This window comes from Cydia strobilella, chromosome 22, assembly GCF_947568885.1.
Source record: "Cydia strobilella chromosome 22, ilCydStro3.1, whole genome shotgun sequence".
Classification (NCBI taxonomy): domain Eukaryota; kingdom Metazoa; phylum Arthropoda; class Insecta; order Lepidoptera; family Tortricidae; genus Cydia; species Cydia strobilella.
Window position 1 is genome coordinate 8298783 of NC_086062.1, and position 27777 is coordinate 8326559.

Genomic DNA, 27777 nt, shown 5'->3' on the forward strand with positions numbered 1-27777 from the left:
AATAGGCGAGTGCCGCCTTTTCGTACATTGTCACATTACTACTCAAAATTAAACTTGCACCGAACATAAATACATTTGACACACTTTCGCGTCTGGCTTGAGTACTGAAAGTGATATCATTTTAGTCGGGCAAATCGATAGGTTCCGTGGCTTTCGAAGGGGAAATCTAAAGGTATGCTAGCGGGACAGGGGCTCGGATTATATCTATCCTTAAGTACTTACTGACCAAGTGGATCCAGAAACGAATAGTAAATTGCTTATCGATCACAGTCACTCTAGGAGCACTTTTGTATACCGAAACAAACGACGATTCTTACATAATTGGCAGCCATTGCCGCATGCCGGCCACGAGACTCTCGCCCTTATTGGCGCAGTGCATTAAGCACATATTTTTCCATTTTCCGAGCACGATATCGCTATTTCGGCGCTGCGCCGGCGGTTACAACCTTGAATTTGGAACGCACCTTTAATTTTAGCCGGTTAACCTAGATACGGGACCATTTGGAGTAAGGCGGATCGATAGTTCGCATGCGCGGTGGAGTTGTTTTAAAATAGTACGGCGGGTGGCTAGGTGTTGGGCGCGCGAGGCGCGTAAGGCGGTCGCTGGCGGCGGACTGAGAGCTTCGCCGCGGGCGCGCAGGCGCCCTGCTGCCCGTCGCAATTCTACCACTAGCCTGTCACTTATTCCCTCTAACTATACTCCCCACAACGTATATACCTTCCTCTTTCTTTTAACCCCAACTAGATAAAGATAGCTTCACAATCCAAGCGGGAACGAAACCAGTTTTTAAGGAAGGATTTCTATTGGTACATCTCCAATAACGATCGGACTAACTCTCAGGTCCACATCAGCCCTCGAAGAGAACAGCTGGCTATACCTGGATTGTATGTATCTGTAGTTATGTTACTTTAGTACCTTATAGAGTTGTCAAAAGGCAAGGACGGGTGACCTGTTTTTCAGAAATATTGATTAGATTTAGGCTTTTTTCAGTTGGTAAGACGTTTTTAATGATAACAGCTGTTAATGGCATAGGTCGGAAAATGGGTCATGAGGGTAAGGGGATTCAGTGCTGATGGCTGACATCAGGGTGTGTAGCCTGAAGTTGGGTACATATGTTAGCACAAAGAGACCGAAATACTAAAAGGTCTGAAATAATCATTCAGCAGTTTCATATTTATTTCAAATACAAATCTATTATAGGTAATAAAAAGTCATCATTAATTAGTCAAAATTATAATAAGATTAAAAAAAAATCTAAAATAAACAACCCTGAATCGTAACTGGATCAAAGGTCCCCATTATTCCCGCCGCTATTTATTTAACTTCCAGATTAAGATTGTCATTTGATTGTGTTAAAAAATTTCATATCTTTGAATTTCACAGGTTGCCTTAAAAAATACGTTGACAATACAATACAATTTACTGCAGCATATTGATAATTTTAACAAATATTTGCGTTTGTGTATCAAAGCGAGAATATTTTGAAAAATACGCTTTGATTTATTTAAATTATTGTATTTTTATTTTCTATGACTTATAGCAAAATACGAGTAAGAAAAATGTTCCTAACAAATCTTTGTCAATGTATTTTTGGACCCGATTTCTTTGATTTTAAGTTTAATATCATATTATGATATAAGATATAATTATATCATAGTATGTCGGTAACGTTTTCAAGTAAATTGACACTGTTTCAAAGAACATGCGGCACAAGTCATTTTTTTTTTAATTATACCTAATGTAATATTGTCTTCGGTTACCGCCATAGCTACTCATGAAATAAAACTATGACCGGGTGACTCATGAAATAAACGCTGACCACGAACGCTTTAAAGGGTTCGAAACGTCGGGATGTATTATAAATTCAATATACGCGATATAATCAGTTTTCATAGTTTTATTTTATACCTTATGTCTTCAGGTGGCGCGTTAAGTTGGAAAACGAAGAACCTGGAAGTTAAAGTAGGACTTTTCAAAATGATGGGTATTTAAATTCAACAGCTGGAGAGCTATTCAATTCAATAAAATCATAATATTTATTTAATCAGAATAAAAAAAAATACAATCAACAACTTTGGAAACAAATCAAATTATTTTATTAAATATTTTTGATTTGTGTTTTTTAATGAGTCACACTACTATATATTAATTATAAACTGTAATAGATGTCATATATTAAAGAAAAAGTGACGAAGCCCTCCAGTGGTTTTCTTTAATATATGACATCTATTACAGTTTATAAAAATACATTACTTAAAAAATAATTAAGAACTAAAAATCAATTCAATTCAAATGGTTTATTTTAGACTAAATGTCCATAGATATTACAAAAAATACGACAATAAATGAGTATAATTAAAATACATGTCCATGTTAATTATTTAATATTGCAGAGTATGGCCAAATATTTAAAAACACCATGTGAGTATAGTTTTATTATAAAATATATTTATACGACTTTAAAACATGTGTGTTTCGTTTAGAGGTTTTCCGCCGGTTTCGGTCGGGAGAGCGTGAAATCTTTTCTGCTTTTAAATGCAATTTCCTCTGTCCTTTGAGGAAAACCTCCTTTGTTCTGCTTTTTCCTATTTTGAATTTTCTCCACTAGCGTTTTCGTTATTTTCGCCATTTAGGATAGCGGCGTTAGTAATTATTTAGGAGCGTACGTTGTTGCTCTCATTAATTTAATTATATACTAGCGACTCGCCCCGGCTTCGCACGGGTGCACTATACAAACCTTCCTCTTGAATCACTCTATCTATTAAAAAAACCGCATCAAAATCCGTTACGTAGTTTTAAAGATCTAAGCATACATTGAGACAGACAGACAGCAGGAAGCGACTTTGTTTTATACTATGTAGTGATTTATATATTCAAATTTAATGAATTTAATTATACATATAAATTGGTTCAACGATGAAGTGGATATGACGTCCGACTTTCTATCCGTAGGTCGCAGGTTTAAATCCTGGTTCGTACTGAGTTTTTCGGAACTTATGTACTAAAAAATCTATAATACTCGTAATATATATATAAATATATATAGGCTACATTATACTTTAGTAAAACTTCGTACTAAATAAATAAATAAAAACATGTAAAAAGCAATAAAATAAAGGCTTCATAATGTTTCCATGTAGTGATATCTAGCGGAATTTTCTCTAACTACAATTGCGATATTGTAGTTCCTTAACAGTGACTGGCACGCCATCTGTGAGCGAAGCGAAGTTATAGAGTTCGTGCGGAAAGAGAAGAATCATGAAATATAAGGGAACATACATTATAACAAAGATAGATATAACTCCGTATCCTCATTGATTATAATGACTTCTTTTTCCGCGCAGACTATACAAAATGTGGATCTTCGTTATCTAAATAAAGAACTTTTATTTTATTTATTTATTTATACGAAAATTGTGTTTTAGTAAGTTTTAGTCATAATTTTGCATTTTAATTTTGAAAACTATTTCTTCTGCTTTATACGGCATAACTTAGGTCCACAATAAAATCCAACATAATTTCATTTACTTTATTTTCAAATAAAATTATATACTTAAACGCATTCACATACAAAATAACTTAAAATAACGCTATATATCACAGAATTCATAATTATAGGTTATAGACCGCTTATACTCTACTAGAAAATGACGTTTAAAAAAAGGCTCGAATCCATTTTGGAGACCTTCTGAATTTAATACTTACACTAGGCACCTATAACATTAAGATTTGAATAACAATTAAGACTAAAGAAAAGAGCCTTTTTAAAAACACAATCAATATCATAGCTCAAAATAAATATAAATTGGGGCATTTTCTATGAAAAGGGACGTTATTGTCGATGGCGCTTACGCCGCACAGCGTCGCGCGGCATTGAATTTATATCGGAGCATCGTTTATAATGGCGTAAGCGCCATCGACAATAAGGTCCCTTTTTATAGAAAATACCACAATTGTAATTTTTATAAGAAACACTAACATTTAGTCCAATATATAAAAATATCCGGGAAGCTATTTTTATTTGGCTCCGTTATAAATACACACATTTTGGCTGATTTACAAAAATAAGTACCCCTAAGCGGGAGACAAGATTTTTTTCATTATTCGATTGTATTTACATAAAAAAAAGGTTGTATTTTGAATTTCTTGAAACTATCAGTTTCTAATGTAAAATATTGCTACAATTTGGCCAAATCAAAGTTACATAGACGTACTGATTAGTGGTGATCGGTAACGTTTTAATTTCATGGCAGCGTTGTTAAGTGAAAGGTATGTAAAGTAAAATTCTGCTAAAATTACCGATTAAGGTTATTAAACTTTATATATATATTTTTTTTTATTACAAAAGGGCAAGCATTTGACCGCAATCTCACCTGATGGTAAGTGCTGATGCAGTCTAGGATGGATCTATTTTACCTAAAAGCAAACAGATATAACTCCGTAATAGATGGATACAGTCTAAGGAAAAAACGTGCCTCGAAAATCAAGAAAATTTGATTCTCGTTAAGAGGGCGCTGCTAGCTTTGGCCTACTGTCGTATAGATGGCGTTGACGGTTTCGTTTGTTATTTAACAATTTTAACGCATATCAGTGAAAGAACATGGGTCAAAATCATAAAAATAATTAATGCAAATAAAAAAATCATTTATCCATATTTAAATACATTTTATCGTATTTTTATAAATATTTATTTTTAGTTTTAAAGTGTGTCGACAGATGGCAGTGAATTTACTGGGGTTACAAAATTTACTATGACAGTACCGCTCTAGTATAAGTTACTCTATGGTTAAAGGTATGTAAAGTAAAATTCTGCAAAAAAATTTTTTTTATTACAAAAGGGCAAGCATTTGACCGCAATCTCACCTGATGGTAAGTGCCGATGCAGTCTAGGATGGATCATGCTTACCTAAAAGATACCTGTGTTATATCATAGAGTAACTTATACTAGAGCGGTACTGTCATAGTAAATTTTGTAACCCCAGTAAATTCACTGCCATCTGTCGACACACTTTAAAACTAAAAATGAAGATATATAAAAATACGATAAAAAGTATTTAAATATGGATAAATTATTTTTTTATTTGCATTAATTAATTTTATGATTTTGACCCCTGTTCTTTCACTGATATGCGTTAAAATTGTTAAATAACAAACGAAACCGTCAACGCCATCTATACGACAGTAGGCCAAAGCTAGTAGCGCCCTCTGAACGAGAATCAAATTTTCGTGATTTTCGAGGCACGTTTTTGCCTTAAGACTGTATCCATCTATTACGGAGTTATATCTATCTTTGGTTATATGAACCTTAATTGACCGTCTTCTTTAAAATTGTTACTTTCCTTTACTAACTCGACCATGCTGCCATGAAATTAAAACTTTGTTACCGATCCCCAGTAATTAGTACGTATTGTTTTAATACATATTGTAACACCATTTGATAATGTCAAAATATAATAAGAACATAAAATAGGTACGCATAATAACAACTGTTACGTAAAAAAGAAACAAAACTAATCACAATATGTGCCATTTTCAATTAAAAGGGTATTATTTATTTATTTATTTTAAACTTTATTGCACATAAAAAGTGTACAACAGGCGGACTTAATGCCATTATAGGCATTCTCTACAAGTCAACCATAGGGCTAAACAGAAAAGCGTCAAGGTGGGTGCACTGACTGTCGGTTGTCAATAAGGCGCTATTTCTATACAGCTTCAATTTGAAATCAACCTTATTGACAAGCGAACTTTTGCTTAAGCGTACCTTTTGGTTGAAAATGTCACATATTGGCACGCGGGATTAGGTATTTAATAATCCTTGGAATTTCGACTTTGAGGCCGAATTGATGAGCCATCACGAAACTGAAAATAGTGTACCTGTACCGTATATAATTTATCCAAATATTATGACAAGTAGACTATAGTGACAGTATTGTAAAATATTTGATTAGTGTCTGCACTTAATTATTATTGTATGCATGGACCAATTAGTGTGGATGGAGTTACTACTGAAGAATATTATACAAAATATGTAGTCGTATAGCCTAATTCGAGACTATATGAAGCCAGCAACAAGCATTCACACAGGCCAATTCGAACATACACTGACATCAGAATATTTGAATCGAATCATGTTATTTACTTATCGTGCGTCTCCCTCGCGACAATACATGGGCCAAGTAGCGAAAGCGAAGCGAGCGAAATGCACAATATGACATCAGTTAGATCAGATGTTTCAATTGGCCTGATATTAAGTAGGTACATAATATTGTCTTCGGTTACCGCGATAGTTACTCATGAAATAAAACTATGAAAACGGATATCGCGTATATTGAATTTATAATACATATTACATTCCGACGTTTCGAACCCTTTACAGCGTTCGTGGTCAACGGTTCGGTTTATTCAATATACGCGATATAATCCGTTTTCATAGTTTTATTTCATAAGTAGGTACATAATGAACATGAACAAGTTCAATCTGGTGACTAACTCTGATGACTTTAACACCAAAACTACTAGTTTTTGATCTCAACATGACAATAACTTATATAAAATGACAATTATACTTAGGTTTCAAAGATCCAATGATTATGTAAGAGGTAGTCTAGTCTAAGACAAATTCCTTTTTTTTTTTTATGAAATAGGAGGCAAACGAGTAGACGGATCACCTGATGGTAAGCGATTATCGCCGCCCATGGACACCCGCAACACCAGAGGGGTTGTAAGTGCGTTGCCGGTCTTTAATTTGACAGGTGATGTCGATGGCCACTAGATGGCGCTGTACGACTGCGTACATTATGCAGTAACCTGACGTTTAAAAACATATTTTGTGGTCTGGTTCGGTTTTCCTAACTAGAGGTCACGCTTCCGGTTCGAGCGCCATCTTGATAGTTAGCCTCGTGATTAATTACTTTGTTTTTTGCTCATTAATATTGTTTAAAGTGTAATATCGATAGCTTATTATACAGTAAACTAATGTGGTAGTGTGCAGTGAATGGAGAATTAATTTTGAAGCACGTTTAACCACCATCTTGGAGTCAACGGCCGGTAGTCCACGTGCTTCTTGTAAAGTCTAGCTATCGATTTACAAGAGCTAACAAATCACCGTACACTGTCTTGTACAACCGTACAATTTTTGTCGTTTTTAAACCTCTTAATACCTTGATACTGGCGAAATAGTCCCACTGGGCTGAAGCCATAATTTTAAAAGAAGAAGAAGAAGAACTAGAGGTCACATTTTTTTCTTAGACTACCTGTCTATCACAATGTTGCTCTTTGTAGGTACTAAGATGAACTTCTAAGCCAAACAAATACATGTACCTAACATTTATACTTTCGAATCAAAGGTTTAGTTACTTAAACAAGTCAATAGAGTTGGTGTACGGATCACAAATTCAACAATTCTAGTTATTACGTACTATATAACAATTTTCTATTAAACATAGCTTTAAAATCTCATTTATATCACATCATTCATTCAAAACTACACCTAAACGTTACGGTCCACTTAAGTTCCCTACTACTTGCCATTATATTTTAATCTCAGTTAAAAATAGGTTTTTTAAGCTTTGATTCTATATATGGCATTTAATGTCAGAGGTAGTAAAAATTATATAAATACTTTTAGAATTTGTTTATTGATTTTTATGTGAGCAAACTGCAGGACTATGCAATTAATGTTTATTATAGATACAAGGTATAGTGTCTTGTAACGTTCTATCTTGTTGTAGCTTTGTTTTTCGTCAGATTTAAATAAGATTTGTCAAGATTGTAGTCTCCTTCTGGGCGGAATAAATACAAAATCCCAATTTGCTTTCCAATTTGGGACAAAAAAAAAAGATGTAATTTCCCTTGATTTACGAATAACCCATACGTTTCCGTAACTAAGAGGAAGAGTTTGTAGAACATGCAGTAAAATTGCGCTTAATATTGTACAGAATAGGGAACTGTATAACAAAACAACTAACCAACAACAACACACACAACACCAACAACAACACACCAGTAACAACTAATACTGACCAACTGTATAACTCATCGAAATTAAACTATCGTGAGACATATTTCAAAATATTTAGATCAGTACGGTTTCACTCACTATTATTTTTAGTCGCTTTTGGCGACATGTTTCGGATTCTTTGGGAATCCTTCCTCAGGCACGAGTGTCCGCGGCGGTTGTACGTCGAGCACTGCAGCACTAAAAAAAATAGTGAGTGTAACCGTACTGATCTAAATAAACTGTATAACTATGTAACAAAATATGGATCGGATGGTATGATTTTTTTTTTATATCCATCAAATTTCATCTATGTCTGACGAAAAACAACAACTAAAAAAATCGGCCCAATAAGGGACGTGTCTTACAGTGAATATATAATTTCTACTGTGTTCTGTCTTTCTGATAGCTTATAAGAATGCAAAATATAGAGCTTATTTCACTATTGTCACTATTTACATTTTAGGGAAGCTGTCATTCATATACCTTTTTGACCGCCTGATACCAATTAGTTTAAATATTACTACTGGAAAGGAAAATCTACATTTTCACTAAATCTAGTCATAGCCTGATTACAGTTCAGATATATTATCATTATTCATAATAATAGTGGCTTATAGTAATTTAACATAGCTTGGATACGGCGATAGCTGTCAGATTCATACAATTTATAACCTTAAAACTAAAATATGTATTGAGATGACGGCCATCAGCGTACCCAAGCTATTTAAAAATTACTGCAATTAACATGTTATGTAACCTAAATTATTACTTGTCAATAGGGAATATTACGCGAAACTCTGCGTAGGGGGCGCCACTACCACAATCTGAGGGTCTATCGTGAAACAAGAAAATTTATTTATCTAAATCTCTGTCACTTGTATATTCGAGCGATAAAGAGGGAGATAGCGAATTTTCGGATTCGCGTTTCCCGGTAGATCCTCTGTAAGCAAACCGCCTTGATGCATCAATGTCATATTTTATTATCTCTGAAAACTTGTCAAAAACCTGTTAAAGGTACAGTATGTATAAGTTACTCTATGGTTTACTAAAAAGGCTAGTCCTGCACTCTGGTGGCAGAACATTGCAGTAATATCCCCTGTTGGTGTTAATCTATTATTATTAACAATTATCTAAAAAACCTACAGCCGTGCATTGAACTATTATTACGTATAGAACCGGCACAGAGAACCAGTATTTTGGGCCATGAGTTGATGTTGTTTTGACAACAAACCATTATAAGCGGAGCGTGAATCTCGCGACCTAAACGCGTAAGCGCCACGAATTTTACGGCGCTTGCGACGTTTTGGTCTCGTGGTACAGGTTGTGATTGCGACAATTTCGTTGTTTGGTATGTCTTCTCTATATAATAACTCAATGCAAACGTGTCAGATTTTGCATTAACTCGAACTAAAATAATAAATTCATATGTTTAAATCATCGCTTATAAACTTAAAGTTATTGTTACAATTTGTTACACTTAATAAACCCATTTATATATTTCCTAAAATTGCTCTTTACACTACCTAATTGATTATTTAGGATTCTTAAATGCCTACTTAGTTTTATTGTACTCTCTTCGCTAAACTAACACAAGCTAACATCCATCGAATAGAGATACAAATTGTATTAACCAAACTTGATTTTTAAAAACTAACTTTCATATTTTAGATTTTTTTCTCATTATTATAAATCATTAAATATGGCTATTTAAAACAGTTGGATTATTTAATACTAATAAGGTTTTAGGACTGTTCGTTTTATATTCCAAATACTTTTCCTATTGCGATTAAATAGTAGGATCTTGAATTAAAAGTAAAATTGTATGATTCATTTGGTGGTGGTAAAGCATATCATTTGATATGATATTAAACATTATTCGAATTAAAAACATATCCTATCTAATTATGTTGTTCTTTACTTTGCGCGTTTTTAGCCCTAAAGGTTTGAAATAGCCATAAAAGTCAGTAATTATATAGATGGTAATATTTTTATTTATTTAATCCATTAGACATCAGCTAACACCAAAAACATAGACTTGGTAAAAGTAAAAAACTTCCTAGTTCGTTAAGTTATATCATTAATTAATTTTATCTACAGGCATATCACCCTCACTATCGGGATAATCCTCTATCATGTCTATGGTCGCAACATGCGGTTCCTGAACACATAATAGAGAGCTTATAATATGCGTGTAGATAAAACAGTGTATGTAACTGTACTTAATTAGGCATTAAAAGACGTTCTCGTGTTCTATTTCCACTTCGTTCGTTTCATAAACCCACACTCGTATTTTAATGGCTTTCATTATGTAGCAGTCATATAAACTACTATTATAACTAATGGTAACCGCACTTCTTATACAAGTAGTACAAATCTCATTATAGAGCAGAAACACCTATAACTACTTATTTACACTCAATAAATTACGCCGATACGGTATAATCTACTCCACGATAAAATAAAAATAAAAACGCTTTTTCGTATACTTACAGGATGATTCAGGAGATGATAATTAAAACTTAATAAAATAGGCATTCCATCTAAGTTAGTACCTACCCGCAGCGCAGTATAAATTATTTTTTTAATACTTTTTATGTGTGTAAAAAAGAGACAATCATCATTGAGCTTAAATTTCACGAAATATTTTTAAATTTTGTATTACCTACAGATTAATTAGCAAAATATCACATTTGTAGCTACGTCTCTGTTTTTAATCGACTAATTTAAGGCCTTCATGCGAGTCACCTAGTAAAAGATCGATAATTATCATCTACATAATACCTAATTAAATAAAAAACGTATATGTTTTTGTCGACTTTGTCAGTAAAAAAGAGCGGCAAATTTGAGAAATACAGGCGCGAACGGTCTATTTCACGTCTTTTAACCGAGTTCCAAAAATGAGGTTATCATTTTTTTTTCTACTGACAAATTGGTATGCCAGACTGTATTCGTCTAAAATGTAAATACGTTGGTTTGGTATTTATTTTGGCATTTAATTTTTGTATTAAATATATTAATAACGGGTCACTCACGTATTTTAAGTCGAAAAACGCTCGACATGTTTCACTTCGTACCGTGTTTTTCGACTTAATATAAGTGAGTGACCCGTTATTAATATATTTAATAGGTCTGTGTGTCACGGAAGTTTTGGTATTTCATTTTTGTAACTGAAGCTCTATTTCGTTACATTTTATTACAATCTTATAGTGACATGCCTAAAGTTTGTAAAACGTTTTGACAATATGCGATGTTATGATTCATGAGGCTTCATTAGACAAAGCTCAATTGGTACTCTTATAAGCTTATTCATTTGCTGTCAAAGCAATTTAAAAAATAAAATAAATACTAACCATAAATTTAGGATGTAGTAGAGTGTAAAAATATGGGTGCACACATCATACTCAAAAATATGTCACATAGCTCTTATGTCAGCGAATTAAGAACTATGGGACATATTTTTGAGTAAGTTATATGCACCAATATTTTTAAACTCGATTGTACATACCTAGTTACTAAAGTTTTATTATTTCATGAAAATATTCTATCATCAAAAATTAAGAGATAACATTTTCCTTGATTTGATGCGTAATAATGTTTATAAATGCTTTCTAATACTATTTTTCTATTATTATAGTATGCCCACAGAAAACATTATAAAAATATCACACCTAGCTAATCTATTCGTCGTTTCCAAGTACCTACATAAGTAACGTTGGCACCGCTAAAACTACATTTTTAATTGTCTTTATAATTTCACAATTTTCAGCAAAATACTGTATTTACTCTCTTTTATTGAATTTGAATACTGAATATTTACAATAAATCCAAATAAAATACAAACACGACACTAAAATGGCGGTATGTATTAAAATTGCACAGATACCTTAAAGCATAGCTTTGGTATACTATAAAATAATAAAAACAATTCATTTATAAATTTAAACTTGTAAAAAACATTCACAGTCCAACCAGTACGGACTTTAATGATTGAGCCATTTAGGGCTTAAGCTAATTTGATTGTTAATACTTATACTAAAATATCCAATGTAAAAAAAAACCCTAAATAGGTTAACAATAAAAGTCCGTGACCGTACTAAAAAGTCCTGAAAACAAATCTCACATTCCCCACTCTTCTGTATAAGAGAAGAGTGAATTTGGATTCGAAACATCAAGCACCGGATAAAATAAAATAAAAAACATGATAATCGGAAACAGAAAAAATAAATGCCGATACATATTAGACTTGCCCATGTAAAGCACGTACTTACCTAATCAAATAGGTTGTCAGAATAGTATAAACATCAAACTACTTGACAATTTAGGCAATTTCGATATGCATCTACTTACACCTCCATCCGTTGCTCCTAAAAGCTCTAGTTATTAAATGGACAGCCTCCATTCACTGGAAATTAACAATCATAGTCCTGACGAATTACAAGTCTAACCTAAGCCACTCCATAGTCATTCCCAAGGGCAGCTAGAGTCACAAAGGCCAAGCCAAGGAACACCGAGCCGAGCAGATCCCCCAACGCCGTCAAATAAGGAATGGCTGCGTTGTCAGGATCCTTCTTTCGTTTCCACATGAGATGGATTAGCACGTAGGCCATGTATAAAAGCACCATTACCTGAAAAATAAATTAGGATAAATTTTTCAATTATCTTTATTAATAAAACATGTATCAACGATTAATATTGTGCCAGTTTGAGGTACATGCACGAGAAAATATTAAGTGCCAGTTGCACCATCCGCACTTGACAGACTGATCAACGACACCCGGCGCGCCGCGGCGGATTACTATGAAACTTTCCATACAATACAATTTATATTAGCGAACTCTTTAACGACGACAAAGAGTTGGTGCAACCGCCTAAGTATTTAATTTATACCTCCTTTTTTTAGCATTAAAAAAGGACTACGTGATCTTGACATGTCTCTTTATTGAAAACACTTTTGAAAAATAAGCAACAGCAAGTTTGTAACAATTATATAGCAATTCGATTATCAATTTAATTTGATTTTATTCAACATGTCCCGTTTGACCGAAATGGGACACGTAGTGGGGTCAATATGAGAGCGTTATTTGTCCTCCTAATTTCTTTGGAAACATTTTTGGTCATGTGGTAGAAATTCTTAATTACTTACCTTATCAAACAACAAAAATGTGTCCAGAGAAAATGGGCATTCTTCCTAATATTGAGACAGTGAAAAATCCTTGAAAATACTAAAGAACAATGGTACGCTGTTAAAAATAAGTAAAGTCAAACAAAACTGATACTAATTGATTTATCACATAGGAAGCCGATTAAATCGCTTAAGAAAAAGAGTCACATAAATTGTTTGGGATAGATTGTTAGCATGTACACCCTGAAATAGCTTATAAGTACTAATCCTAATGGAACTAATTAAGTATACAGAGAAAGCTATAAAGGTGAACAAGGAATAGGTAGGTAAGATTACAAACCTACGTTACCTATTGTTTACTTTTATTAGGTGAGAGGTAACAGATAAAATGACACAAAGCTCTAGAAACCGACATCTACTTGCCAGGTGGCAGGATGAAATGTTGCTACTGCAGGCAAAGAATGGCAAAGCGTAGCACTAGACAAAGTTTCCATCTGAAACATCTGAACGAGGCTTTTACCCAGAAGGTTCTACAGAATAAAATCAAAATCAAAATTTATTTATTTGTAAACATAGGTTAAATATAGATCTTATGCAATAATTTATGTTTCACTATGTTTTGCTATTTGGCATACAAATATAATCAAGAAGAGATGGAGCATGCACTAATTATAACAGATGTCAAACGAAAATAATATGTTAAATGTCAAACAAAATAAGAGTGTACTAAAACTACTTAAATTCAAAATATGTCGAGTAAATATTCCATTATCGAATAGTATGCTTTTTGTACCAAAAAGTCATACAGGCATTTCTTAAATTCAGTTACATTATCTATTGCAATAATATGTTTTGGCAACTTATTGTATATTTTGGGTGCCATCCCAAAGATACTTTTAGCAAGCAAAGCCGAGTTCACGGATTGGATGTAAATTTTTTCGCATCTGCGAGCACTTTTAAACATAGAAAATTGATCCATGTTGTTTTTAATGTAAACCGCAGTTTCAAAAATGTATAGACATGGCTGGGTTAGTATATTCATAGAGTAACTTATACTAGAGCGGTACTGTCATAGTAAATTTTGTAACCCCAGTAAATTCACTGCCATCTGTCGACACACTTTAAAACTAAAAATGAAGATTTATAAAAATACGATAAAATGTATTTAAATATGGATAAATGTTTTTTTTATTTGCATTAATTATTTTTATGATTTTGACCCATGTTCTTTCACTGATATGCGTTTAAATTGTTAAATAACAAACGAAACCGTCAACGCCATCTATACGATAGTAAGCCAAAGCTAGTAGCGCCCTCTGAACGAGAATCAAATTTTCTTGATTTTCGAGGCACGTCTTTTCCTTAGACTGTATCCATCTATTACGGAGTTATATCTATCTTTGGTATATTGAACCTAATGAAATGTGGTTTACAGGTTTCCATTAATTGTAATCTACAAACTGATCTTAAACATTTTTTTTGCGCCTTAAAAGCAGCCTCGCGATCAGTGGAATTTCCCCAGAACATGACGCCATATCTTAGTGTTGATGTTACGTATGCATGGTAGGCAGTCAGTAAAGCAGACTCGTTGACTCTTTTACTTAGATTATACAATGCATACGAAAATCTGCTAAGCTCATTGCATACAATTTCAATTTGATTTTTCCACGTCAACTTATGGTCTAAACTTAATCCTAAAAATTTTGTAATGTCCGTTTCATCAATAATGTTATATTTATATGTCACAGTTAGATCGGGCAATTTGTCTACTATTTGTTAAAAATTCATTATTTTTGTTTTAGTCAAATTAATGCGTAAATTGTTTCTGTTTAGCCATTCTATTACTGTTTCAAGTGTCTTGTTTATGTCAATTTGTATGCATGTGGGTCTGAATCTGAGAATACAATTGTACAGTCATCTGCAAAAAGGACCATGGGGTGATCTATAGCTAGTGGCAAGTCATTGATATAGATAATAAAAAGCAATAAAAAACCGGCCAAGTGCGAGTCGGACTCGCGCACCGAGGGTTCCATACATTACATAATTTTAGCAATGTATTTTTTATGCGAAACGTGAGTGAAAGGTAAATTGCGGTTTACGATTTATGACGTATTAAAAAAAAACTACTTACCAGATCTCATTCAAACCAATTTTCGGTGGAAGTTTGAATGGTAATGTACATCATATATTTTTTTCAGTTTTATCATTCTCTCATTTTAGAAGTTACAGGGGGGGGGACACACATTTTACCACTTTGGAAGTGTCTCTCGCGCAAACTATTCAGTTTAGAAAAAAAAATGGTATTAGAAACCACAATATCATTTTGGAAGACCTATCCATAGATACCCCACACGTATGGGTTTGATAAAAAATTTTTTTTTGAGTTTCAGTTCCAAGTATGGGGAGCCCCCAAAAAATTACTGTTTTTTTGTGTGTGAAAATCTTAATGCGGTTCACAGAATACATCTACTTTTAGTTTCAGAGAAAAGTGGCTGTGACATACGGACGGACGGACGGACAGACAGACAGACAGAAAGACATGACGAATCTATAAGGGCTCCGTTTTTTGCCATTTGGATACGGAACCCTAAAAAGGAAAAGGGTAGAGCTAAGATGAATACTTACTTGCAATAGGGAGCAGATGAGATACGTAATCCCGAAGGCGAAGCCAATAGACACGTAGCCCATGTAGAGCCAGTCGGCGACGATCATGAAGATGATCTGGCCGAACACGGCCAGGACTAGCAGCATGCGGGCCACCTTGGCTGCTGCGGCTGAAACATCATACAGACAGGTTTAGATTATTTATTTTTATTTATTTGTTAGAATTGTTAGCCTATAGTATTGTGTCCCACTGCTGGGCAGAGGTCTAGCTCTCTTTCTTCCATGCATCTCTGCCATATTATTTAGTAGGTTAAAACAAAATGCTGATCTACCACTGCTGGGCAGAGGTCTAGCTCTCTTTCTTCCATGCATCTCTGCAATATTATTAATAGGTTAAAACAAGATGCTGATCTGTTCCAGTAGGTCGACTACGATATAAAATATAATTAAGTGCAAACTAGATAGACATTTCTTAGATAGGGGGTCACTTCTTTAAAGGTCTTATAAGAGTTATATAAGGCAACTTATCTAGCCTCGATATCAGTTATAACTCCAAGTATCTTCCATGACCACTTCAGCAGAAATGATCGCCAGGACGCTGTGTGATGTAGACAGTTTGCTAAATCAGAAAGGCTAAGGGTCGGTTGCACCATCCGCACTTGACAGACTGATCAACGTCACCCGGCGCGTCGCGGCGGTTTACTATGAAACTTTCCATATAATACAATTTAGCGAACTCTTTAACGACGACAAAGAGTTACCCCTTAGGGTCGGTTGCATTGCACCATCCGCACTTGACAAACTGATCAACGTCACTCGGCGCGCCGCGGCGGTTTACTATGAAAATTTTCTTACAATAAAATTTAGCGAACTCTTTAACAATGACAAACAGCAACCGACCCTAAGCACAATAGCTCCTTATTTCCTCCGAGGGTCGCCAGCCCCCACCACATGAGGTCATTTTATAGTGCACGATTTCCGCCGTCCTAATAAAGGCGCCTGTGTAGATCCCTGGCCGGCCTTAGCAGCATAGCTAGACAGAGACATCCAACACACTTACTTCCAACGAACAGCGTCTTCCAAGGCCACTCCAGCAACCTGGACCCCTCAGGCAAAACTCCTGGAATCGCCGTTTGATGCAGATGCGTCGCCAGCCTGGATGATTGCACGCAGACCAGGTTTCCACCGATGCCGTTGACGATAGGCTGGAACACCTCGTAGCCCGTGAAACGGTCTACTGCTTGGTCGAGGACGATACCACCAATTCTGTGCAAAAAGTCATGTAAATCATAAATCAGGGCCAGCCTCCGCTTTCTTTTCGGATATAGAATTTGGCTCTTGTTGCGAGCAAATATTATGGCATTGATGGATTAGAATAACTTGATAAATACAGGTTACCATCCTGGTTTAAATTCCATGCTATTTTTATTACCGGTAGGTCGATAGACCAGCCATTGATCTAATGGCAAGAGACGCTATGATTAGCCATTCACTCTTTTATGAATAAAATTTTCGTTAGATGATGACAACAATCAACTTACCCACTGATGAAGAGCGCGGAGATGACAGGAGTCCAACCAGTTGTGAGGACAGGCTTTGTGTGTTTATTGCGATACACAATGAACACCCAGACGGGGAGCAGGCTGCAGTACACGCAGATGATGACGATGGGTTGCCACAGAGAAGTTTCTGAAATATAAATAAAGTGTTTTGGTGAAGTGATAGGATTAAGGGAACGTATTTAACATCAACGTAACCAAGATGACAAGCGTTTACCGACAAACGCTAATATTTTTTTTTTTATCTGTATGACAGATGCAAACCGATTCACTTGATTACACACTCACTTGATTATTCCCATAGTCTTATCTATAAACAATTCTCACTTGACTACGTTTTCTTGGCGCGTAGCCAACGTGCCAATAATCATCTCTCTCTATCACTCTTCCACACTAGTGAGTAGTGCGACAGTGACGGTGGCGTTTCGTTCGCTACGGAGCGTTAACGATTGCACATTGGCTACGCACCCAGCCCGCGCAGCATGGTTTCCCCTATCACTAAGTCCGTCACTTTCGCACTCGCATACTTGTTAGAACGTGACAGGCATGGTGATAAGCGTACCGTGCTAAGACTCCAGGTCTAGATAGACCGGATATAACGCTCATTATCTAGGTAGTTCTAGAGATGAAGAATGGCCAAAATGCTACAAATGGGTTGCACTTATATAGGTCAGAAGCAAACTTACTAGCAACCTGCCAGGCTAGCACATGATTGACGCGAGAGTATCTCGCCGCGACATAGACTACCCGTCCCCCTTTAATTCATACAATTAGTAAAAGACGGGTAGTCTATCTCGCGACGAGATACTGTCGCGTCAATCATGTGCTTGGCCTACTGGTAAATAAAGATATTTGAAGAGAACTATCAAACCATGCAACACTAAGCTAAAAACATAAATAGTGTTTATATGTAGTGTTTCTACTTTCAAATACCTGAAGGCGAGGCGGGATTCCAGCAGTGTGCAGCAGCACTGTGGGGCACGAGCATTTTTGTACAGAATATGCACGTGCCGCACAGTGCCAAACCCTGGTAGAATCCCGCCTTATCACAATATCAAAATAGTTAATTTGATTGTATCCATAGCTGCAAATGATAACGTAATAGAAACAAAATTTTAAATTTAACAAAGCAACAAGTGCTGCTACACTAAATGATAATATTATCGATAGCAAGCACGTAATTAACTATTGAAATCACCACACTAACGAAAATGTAAATACTAAAGACAGGCATGGACTACATATAGTAACTAATACCAATTTTAACGGGCTCCGTGGGGCCAACGTCGGCCTGAATCTCTTGGCCTGTTGCTTCTTCCTTGGGAGGAAATATATCTACACAAACAAATACAGAATGTCTCAGACATAATCCAATAATTAGTTTGCGTGATTCTTAAACGAATAATACTATGATTTACATATGTTGTTATTGCGTGTACATTTTGGACGCAAAAGATGCTGCCAACAGCGCCAAAGAACGCTTATAATACACTGTCAATGAAACCTTCATCCGTAAGATTTACATTGGTGTGCTTTGCGCCTATGATCTTGGCGATGGCTTAAAAATGTGCAACAATAGTTCCAAAAAAATTACTCTGTCATTCAAAACCTGCTGTCTTCAAAATTGAAATTGCTATGATGATGTAGAAAGTAATCAGGTACAAACACTTACGTATCTGCTCGTACATGTACTGCGCAGTGACAGCCAAAACGGAGTTACTGACGATGTCACCGATAGAGGCCGCTAGCGGCGTGGCCACGTTGTCAGGATTCACCTTAAAACGGTGAGAGCCGATGATCACCATCACTAGTACGAAATCTGCAATTGAAAAGATATCATCATTAATGATGATTCATATATCATATTGAAGAGATATCATTATCAATGATGATTCATCATATTGTGTCACTATCATATTTAGCTAAAATATTTCAACTACTGTTGGGCATACCTATGCCTCCCCAAGCCCACAATGACCTCGCCCACACCCTTCTTGGCTAGCCAAGATCATCGGTTGTTGCGGAGGGATAACATGTTGGTTCTCTTTGTGCTTCTTCTGGTTCACGGTTGAAATTCAAGAACCTTTATGTGACGTTCGGATGTCATTGATGTCAACTGTAGCTGCATTACTGTTGCGGTGCCGTTGCTGCCGTCGCTGTATTTGTCAATTACCTTTGAATAACATTCAGGTGACGTTAGGATCTCAACTGTCGCCGTGTCTGTCAATTTCCTAGATAACATGAGTAACGCTCGCCGCTGCATTATTTCTTCGATTATGACGTTCATTCCATTACTAATTTTATCAAAGAAATTGATAGATACGGCAGATGCTATAACGACGCTGCAACAGTAATGCAGCTGCAATTGACATCCGAACGTCATCTTTCTGCTTTCTGCCTAGTGACCACTGCCACTTAATTATGGCAACTTCAAGCTATGTCCACGACTTTGAGAAGGAAGACGGTGAAGTTACCTAGTATAAAACAAGTGGTAGTCGCGGTGAACACCGCTGACGATATCAGGAGCGGCACGTAGTCCCCGTTGAAAGTTTTGTCGGTTATGATGTTGATGACGATGGCGAAGATGGCTACCACCGTCGCTGCTACTATCGATTTACCACCGACATGATTTCAATAACACCTACCTAGTATAAAACAAGTGGTAGTCGCGGTGAACACTGCGGACGATATCAGGAGCAGCACGTAGTCCCCATTGAAGGTTTTGTCGGTGATGATGTTGATGACGATGGCGAAGATGGCTACCACTGTCGCTGCTACTATTGCTTGTACCTGGAGACAATGCAGAGATGTTAATGACATTTAATGGTCTAAGATAGTTGAGTTAAAACTTAAGCCAAAAATATGGTTTAACTCACGTAATTTTAAGGGGCCCACTGACTATCAGTCCACCGGACAATATCGGCCCGTCAGTTGTTGGGAACTGTCAAATTTTTGTTCTAACGTAAGGAGCCCATTACGTCAATCGCGGAAATGTTTCGGAGAGCCTAGATCTCCGTTTTCGAGCACTAATAGTTGCATGCGAGTAGCGTTTTTGGCTTAAGTTAATATGACTCAGGACAGTTTAAATTCGCTGAGTTAAAACTGCCTATTTATTAATTTATTTAAAATTTAAATCAGGCAACAAGGCCCATATTACAAATACCTTACAGACTAACCTACATATGTATTTTATAAACTTAAAACTAAACACTAGTTATGCGACAAACGGCATGGCTCCGTTGAATCGGCTCATACTTTAAGGCGTTTCTTTTGAATGTTGAAATATATACTCATTCCTATAATGGTTTACTTTAAATAATTTTTATTTGACATTCATTTTACTGCTTCTTTTAGACCCATTATTTTCCACGGCATGGAAAAAAAGTAAAGGTAAAAAACTTTGTGATTGTGACTGTGTGTGTGTGAGTTCGTGTATTCTAATAGTCACTTTGACGCTCATCAAGCTCCGCACATTCGTTTTCGAATTCACTTGCATTTTGTCGCTGATTTCGCTAAGCTTCGCATTAAAAGATGAGTGCAAAAGGTGAGTACATACGTACTATATATCATAACCACCAAAACGAGATCTTGGAAAGATTAGCCCTCCTTGTTACACGCTTTGTACCACTAACAGATTAATTACCTGCACTAACGACACATTTCCGACGACCATGGACAGAATTTCCTTCGTGGACGTCATGTTCCCGAGATTGGCCTGCGTGGACAGACGGGACGCCAGACACATGTCCAGGTTACCTGCGAACAAAATAGACGGATTTTAATAACAACTTTTTAACCTATTATGTGGCAGTTTTTTAGACCTATAAGATTATCATTTTGTTCTGTGAACATTTCAACTGTCTAGCTATCACGGTTCATGCGATACAGCCTGGTGACAGACAGACAGGCAGACAGATGAACAGAGGAGTCTTAGTAATAGGGTCATGTTTTTACCCTTTGGGTACGGAACCCTAAAAACAAAATGAAATAGAATAGAATAAGATTTTATTCGTAAGCACAAACAAACAAGACATTACATAATATAAAAGAAAACATAAAATAAGATTAAAGTGCCACGAAATGGCCTCATGAAAATCAATGGAAATGATAATCATTCTAAAAAAATATAAAAGTCAGAAATGATAGTCAAAGTCCGACAGTCGTACTTCACAAGCGAAACGCTCCTAACAAAACGATAAGTGAACGTGACGTAAAGCCCATCTTGAAGTATGGACAAATATATAAATATTGCGTTTATGTATTTAGTTGCTATACAATCTTTTTTGGATAAAATGTAAGGAATTGTATGGTTTACTTTTTTCCTTTTTGGAAGTTAAGAAAAAGTTAAATAATCTAAGATGTTTGAGTCTCACGGGAGTTTTATAGTTAAAAACTTAAATTTTGAAACTTTCAGGTCCTGTATTTTTGTATCATTTCCATATACATAATACTATTTTAATATCCACATCTATTATTATTACATTTATTAATAAACAATAAATATGTGTACACTACATTAAAAATAAAATACAGAATTTGAGAAAATCCACATTAGTGTGATAAATTGCACATTTGCTATCTGTTTTACTACATTTTGTTATAAAATTCAACATGTGTCAGGGATGCCTATTGTTGTTTTTTTTTCTCACGCATTTTTTGTAATCACAAACATTTATGCCATACTTAAGTTCTGTAAATCATAGTAACCACTGATCATTGCTCTTGTACGTGTAAATACATTTTCGCGTGACTAATATTAAAACGAATGTAAAAATACATGTTTTTTGGGAGACAATCAGCAAATTGTGCGAAAAATATTATAATACGGGGCATAACCGGTCGTCGGGCCATTGTATTCCGATATGATCATGTATTTATTCAGAAAACACAAGTTGACAACGGAATGATCGTCATTCATGTTTATAAAATATTTTTCATGAATAAGTATTAGCATGTGCGTAGGTAACGTTGCCATTTGGAGCAAAACATATCAACTATACTTTTGGTTTGGAAAGGGCGTAAGGGAATTAAGAATATAGTGTAGATAGTGAGATTTTTCAGGAGAGCCGAAAATCTACTTTACAAAGAAAAATATGAAACTTATCTTTATATATGACATTTACTACATCAATTTTGAACAAGTTTGGGAACAAATCAAATTATTTTATTAAATATTTTGATTTGTGTTTTTTTTTAAGTAGTCACACTACAATATGATAATGAAAAAGTGAAAATGAAAATGAAAAGGTTTAATTAGGCAAAAAACATTACATCACAGAAAACTTGACAGTGGTCCCCAAACTAGGCCGAGCCTGTATCTTGGGAACCATAGAGAGTTCGTAAGTATTTAAATTTATGTTACACTTATATACCTATATATAAATTAAAAACTGTAATTTATGACATCATCATTATTCAAACTGTAATCAGTTTTTAGATAACTTTTCTTAATTTTTGTTTTTTTTTTGTTTTTTCACACTATAGTAGCCGACCCTATAATGGGCGTGAAACCGGTAATGGAACATAAAACCAAAAACCCTCTAAAATAAGTATCTAAAAGTAGTTTATAAACACTGGTAATATTTTACCATAAAGAAGTCATAGGGCTGTTTAAGTTTGACTTTTTATGAAATTCGGTTATTTTTTAAGAAATTAATTGGCGCCAATCCAAAAGTTGTCGTGTCACTGAAAAAAAAAAAAACCAGTAAGAATTCTTAACAACTTCGCTAAGAGAGGTGAGTTCATACATTAATTTTTTATTAATTATTACTTGGTGTAAATGTAAACTAGAGACGACCGGTCTGGCCTAGTGGGTATTATAGTGACTAGCTGCCTGTGAAGCCGATGGTCCTGGGTTCGAATCCCGGTAAGGGCATTTATTTGAGTGATGAGCACAGATATTTGTTCCTGAGTCATGGGTGTTTTCTATGTATTTAAATACTTATATATTATATATATCGTTGTCTGAGTAGTTAGTACCCATAACACAAGCCTGTGTAAGAATGTCCTCACCTATAATATTTATTTATTTCTTAATTTATTAAGAATGTGTTTTGTTAATTGCATTTACTCGTACCATGAGATAAGGTATACAACAGACTAAGTCGTGACTCCAAAGATTTAAAAAAATAGTGGAACTTTGCCTAATCCCATTATAGGAGCTGTAAAACTACATACCTCCTATGTGGGACAATTTACATAATGATGCTTCCCATGCCGTCATTTCATGTTTAAACAATACAGAAGTAAAATGTAGTTATGAATTTTGTCAGGAGCTATGCTCGGACTTCGGATAAAATTAATATCGATTTTACAAACTATTATTTGTGTGGGTCAAATCTTTGAAGTTGAATTTGAGCCACTTTGCGATTGAGTTAAAATTTTACATACGTATGCAAATCGGATGACAATGCAATATTATGATAACATGGACCTGATCTGATGATGGAGATAAGAGATGGCCATGGGAACTCTGTGATAAACTCAAACTTATTGTGTTTGGGGTTGTTGGAATTGTCTCGATGAGTATTAGTCGGCTGTGGAAAGAAAAATACATTCAGCGATAAAAGCTTATACCAAAAATGATTTTCTTGCCAAAAACTTATTCAATATTCCAATATTTTATACTGATAGGGTAATGCCCATTATACGGGGCCCATTACCGGATCCACATCCATTACCGGGGTACCATTACTGGAGCTTTGAAGTCCATGACTGAAGAAAAAAAAACAGTTTTAATTTGTTAAGTATGTAGAAAGTATCTTTGAAACAACACGCCTAAAACTTTTAACACGCTAAGCGGTAAAACTTTAACATGTATCAAGGGAGTACCACAAATACTCCAAATTTCCTCTTTAAATGTCCCATGACTGGTACCGTTACTATAATAATGTACAATGCACAGTCGAAGGCAAAAATATCGATCCAGACAAATGGCTCAAAAATATGTGAACAAGACTTTATAGTCTAAGGTGTAAAGAGCGTACACATATTTTTGAAACTTTGGGAATGTATACATATATTCATACCCTTGACTGTACCTAATTAGATATTATTAAACGGGGTCCCTTTGTTTGACATAATTATTGAAAGTCATAATGTAATGATTGTCATATTATCATTAGTCATAATTCCGAAACCGTTAACTTTTCAGGATTTTCCTCGGTTTATCCTATAAATAGGTTAGGTTAGGTTTGTTTTATGGCAATCCTCAAAAGTTACGCGTTTCTGATAAAAACCAAATTATGACTAATGATAATATGACAATGAAAATGAAAGTTTATTAATAACAATCGTTACAGGTCTGTTTATGTGTTATACATATTAAACCTACAATCTACATACACGTGGTAAAGTTGAGGTTTTTTAGGCAGACAGTCTTAATGACAATTATATTTACAATTCATTGCATATATGTTTATTTGTTACATTCATCTAACTATATTATATTTAGAATTTATAATTATTTATATATTTCATGTATTCATTATACTATTATATATTTTCAATTTAAAAACTAGAGAAACAATTAAAATTGAAAAATCTTAACTTAAAACAGACATAAAAAAACAATCACTAAAAATCCCAAGAACTAATTCATTTATATATTCTGTATTCATTTATATATTTCAAATTCATAATCTATCATTATCATTATATTATAAGGTAAGTGGCATGTCAAAAATTCATTACATTATGGCTTTCAATAATTATGTCAAACAATAGAGACCCATTATAAAACACGGTATATAGGTCAATATAGGTAAATACTTGCGTTTAGTGGCAAATGTAGGTAACTCGCAATAAACACTAATGACACTAATCAATGTGTAAATCGGCCCCAATGTGAAGGTCAACCACACTTACCCATATTGACCTAATTCAAGTTTTATGCTAACTCTATAAGCAAAGATGACTTACGCTGGATAATTCTAGGACATACATCCCTCACTCTTTATATGGCTTCCTCAAAGGCTAAATCTACTTACTCGTAAATATGTATGAAGTTCCGTCGTGCGGTGAACACAGCCATTGAAATGTGATTTACGACTAAGGAACCAATCAAATTATTATATTAAATACTTTGAATTGTGTTGGCTTTGGCCCCTGGAGGGCTTGGTTGCTTTCTTTTAGTATATGACATCTGTTTCAGTTTGAAATGTGATTTATTGGAAAGTCACGTCAAATTTTTATATCTAATTATTTTCAAAGGAAAAATACATATTTTAATCAAAACTAATCTCTTGACCACGAATTTAATGTTTTTTTTTATTCGGTCCGTTTAAGTAAGACTTCCTTGACATTATATCGCGTTCTAACGCAGTTAAGGCCTATATTTTGCCCTATTTCTATAATAGTAATATAACTGAAAATTAGGAGATGAATTACATTTAACTAGGTTACAAAGATGTTAATCATAATCATAATCAATTCCCAATCAATAAGGCAATAATCAATTTACAATTCAGGTCCCATTTAACTAGGAATATAAGAGGCCGTGAGTTCAAGTCTCACCCAAGGCAGTAATTTTTCCACTTTTAAATTTATTCTAAGCTTAATAGCATCGATCGCAGACGTTTCTGCTTGTTAAAAATTAATTTAGAATGGTTAGCACATCGTAACTGGTGAATTTCCAATATGACTTGGAACTCCAGTGGCCGTTTAAGAAGTGTAACACTCTTACGGTAGATGTCGCTAGGGTCCCCTAGACCCATATAGTGGGAAGATTTGCTGACTATGGATGAGGTCTTGGTTGCTCAGTTGGCAGAGCGCTGGAGTATCTATCCAGAGGCCGTGAGTCCAAGTCTCACCCAAGGCAGTAAAAATCCACTTTTAAATTTATTTTAAGCTTAATAGCATCGATCGCAGACGTTTCTGCTTGTTAAAAATTAATTTAGGAATATAATATTAGCTAACACTGCCCTACCACAAGGAGTCACGAATTAATGTACATAACTACGGTTATCTCATACCTATACAGCCCTAGCAACAGTTAATCAAGACCCAAACGAGATTGTACTCCTTTCTATCATTCCTATTGTTTACTAATAACTCAAATAGACATTACAATCGTACATAGGTACATATTAACCGTGCGCGTGCGATGTACAGAGCGCTCAAATCATTATCAGAAGCAAGTGCAAACTGTTATCAGTCGTCGTTAGGACTTGTGTACCTAAATATTGTACAAAACAAATCCCAATCGGCTTTCAAAATATTTATCAGTACGGTTTTTACTCACTATTATTTTTAGTCGCTTTTGGCGACATGTTTCGGATTCTTTGGGAATCCATCCTCAGGCACGAGTGCAACGAGCGACGAGGCGGGCGGCGCGGGCGGTGCACGACCTACAACCGCCGCGGACACTCGTGCCTGAGGATGGATTCCCAAAGAATCCGAAACATGTCGCCAAAAGCGACTAAAAATAATAGTGAGTAAAAACCGTACTGATAAATATTTTGAAATATGTCTCACGATAGTTTAAGTGCCAATCGGCTTTTACTGATTAATCAATAGTTATCTTAATCATAAGTGAATGATCCTTGACCATCGTATTTTCACGGAAACGCACGAACGTGTGAACTATTTCGGTCTGTCTCAGTACAAAACCTACTGAGGTTGACTAAAGTAGCATGACAATGACAAATACGAGGGTTTTCAAGAGAATACGATGACAAAGGATTGTTCACTATCTGTAAGGTGTCTCGCCCGGCTCAGTGAGATTTTCCACTTTTCCTTTGTTTCTAAGCATTGTGTCATGCACAGGTTTAGTGTTCACTTTATTATCTACACCCAGCAGCAAAATAGCATAGCCATTTTATATTTCATAATGTGTCCATATAGTTTTGCTGCTTGCTGTAACTATACTGATACAACTTGATTCAAATGCCCGTAATTTTGATACTCCTAAAAACTACGACAGACCGGGTTTTTCCCGGTCGACTGAGCCCTTTCGCGCATGAGAGGAGGCCTGTGTCCAGCAGTGGGACGTATACAGGCTGGATTATTTCATTATTATTGTTTTATATTATTACTAAGTATGATGCAAAGGTCACAGCTACCGGCAGGGGCTACAGGGAATGAGTAAACTAAACAGTTCAAGCTTTAACTGAAAAGTAGGAACTATAATGTTATTTTGAAGTTGCAGATGTATCCAACGATTTAAAATCTGATCCAATCAGGGAATAAGCTGTGCTTTAATTTATACCAATCCACCAGATAATAAAAAATATAGGTACCTAACGATAAACTTGAGAAATATTAATAGTTTATGTACAGAATACTTAAGATATTATAGTATCTGAGGGTTATCACATTGTATCATCACTTATCAGACTAATTCAGGTCAACAGCGGGGAATTACTGAAATAGCGATGTATTGCGAAAAACTATATTTTTACGACTGACTCGACCAAACCATTGGAGTTAGGCTACTTAAGCTGTCAAATACTGGTAGCGTAACACTTTACAAGCCTCAATTGGCTATTAA

The 27777-nt window shown here is 35.1% G+C and overlaps 1 protein-coding gene and 1 long non-coding RNA gene across 4 annotated transcripts in view; one reads left to right on the forward strand and one right to left on the reverse strand.

Moving 5' to 3' along the window:
- Window positions 1-11198: 11198 nt before the first annotated feature.
- Window positions 11199-27777, reverse strand: part of LOC134751424 (solute carrier family 41 member 1) — a 90022-nt gene continuing 73443 nt past the window's right edge. Inside the window, exons 3-10 of one of the 3 annotated variants that reach the window (XM_063686827.1) lie at window positions 20932-21044; window positions 19934-20078; window positions 18961-19107; window positions 18546-18623; window positions 17271-17418; window positions 16790-16995; window positions 15751-15899; window positions 11199-12628 (exon numbers count right to left, since the gene is read on the reverse strand). In XM_063686827.1, the coding sequence (XP_063542897.1) occupies window positions 12449-12628; window positions 15751-15899; window positions 16790-16995; window positions 17271-17418; window positions 18546-18623; window positions 18961-19107; window positions 19934-20078; window positions 20932-21044 (1166 nt within the window). In that variant the 3' untranslated portion in view covers window positions 11199-12448. The remainder of the gene's footprint in view (window positions 12629-15750; window positions 15900-16789; window positions 16996-17270; window positions 17419-18545; window positions 18624-18960; window positions 19108-19933; window positions 20079-20931; window positions 21045-27777) is intronic. The other 2 variants (XM_063686828.1, XM_063686829.1) reach the window with 2 other exon arrangements.
- Window positions 15285-27777, forward strand: part of LOC134751461 (uncharacterized) — a 94881-nt gene continuing 82388 nt past the window's right edge. Inside the window, exon 1 of the long non-coding RNA XR_010128663.1 lies at window positions 15285-15514. This is a non-coding gene — a long non-coding RNA (uncharacterized LOC134751461). The remainder of the gene's footprint in view (window positions 15515-27777) is intronic.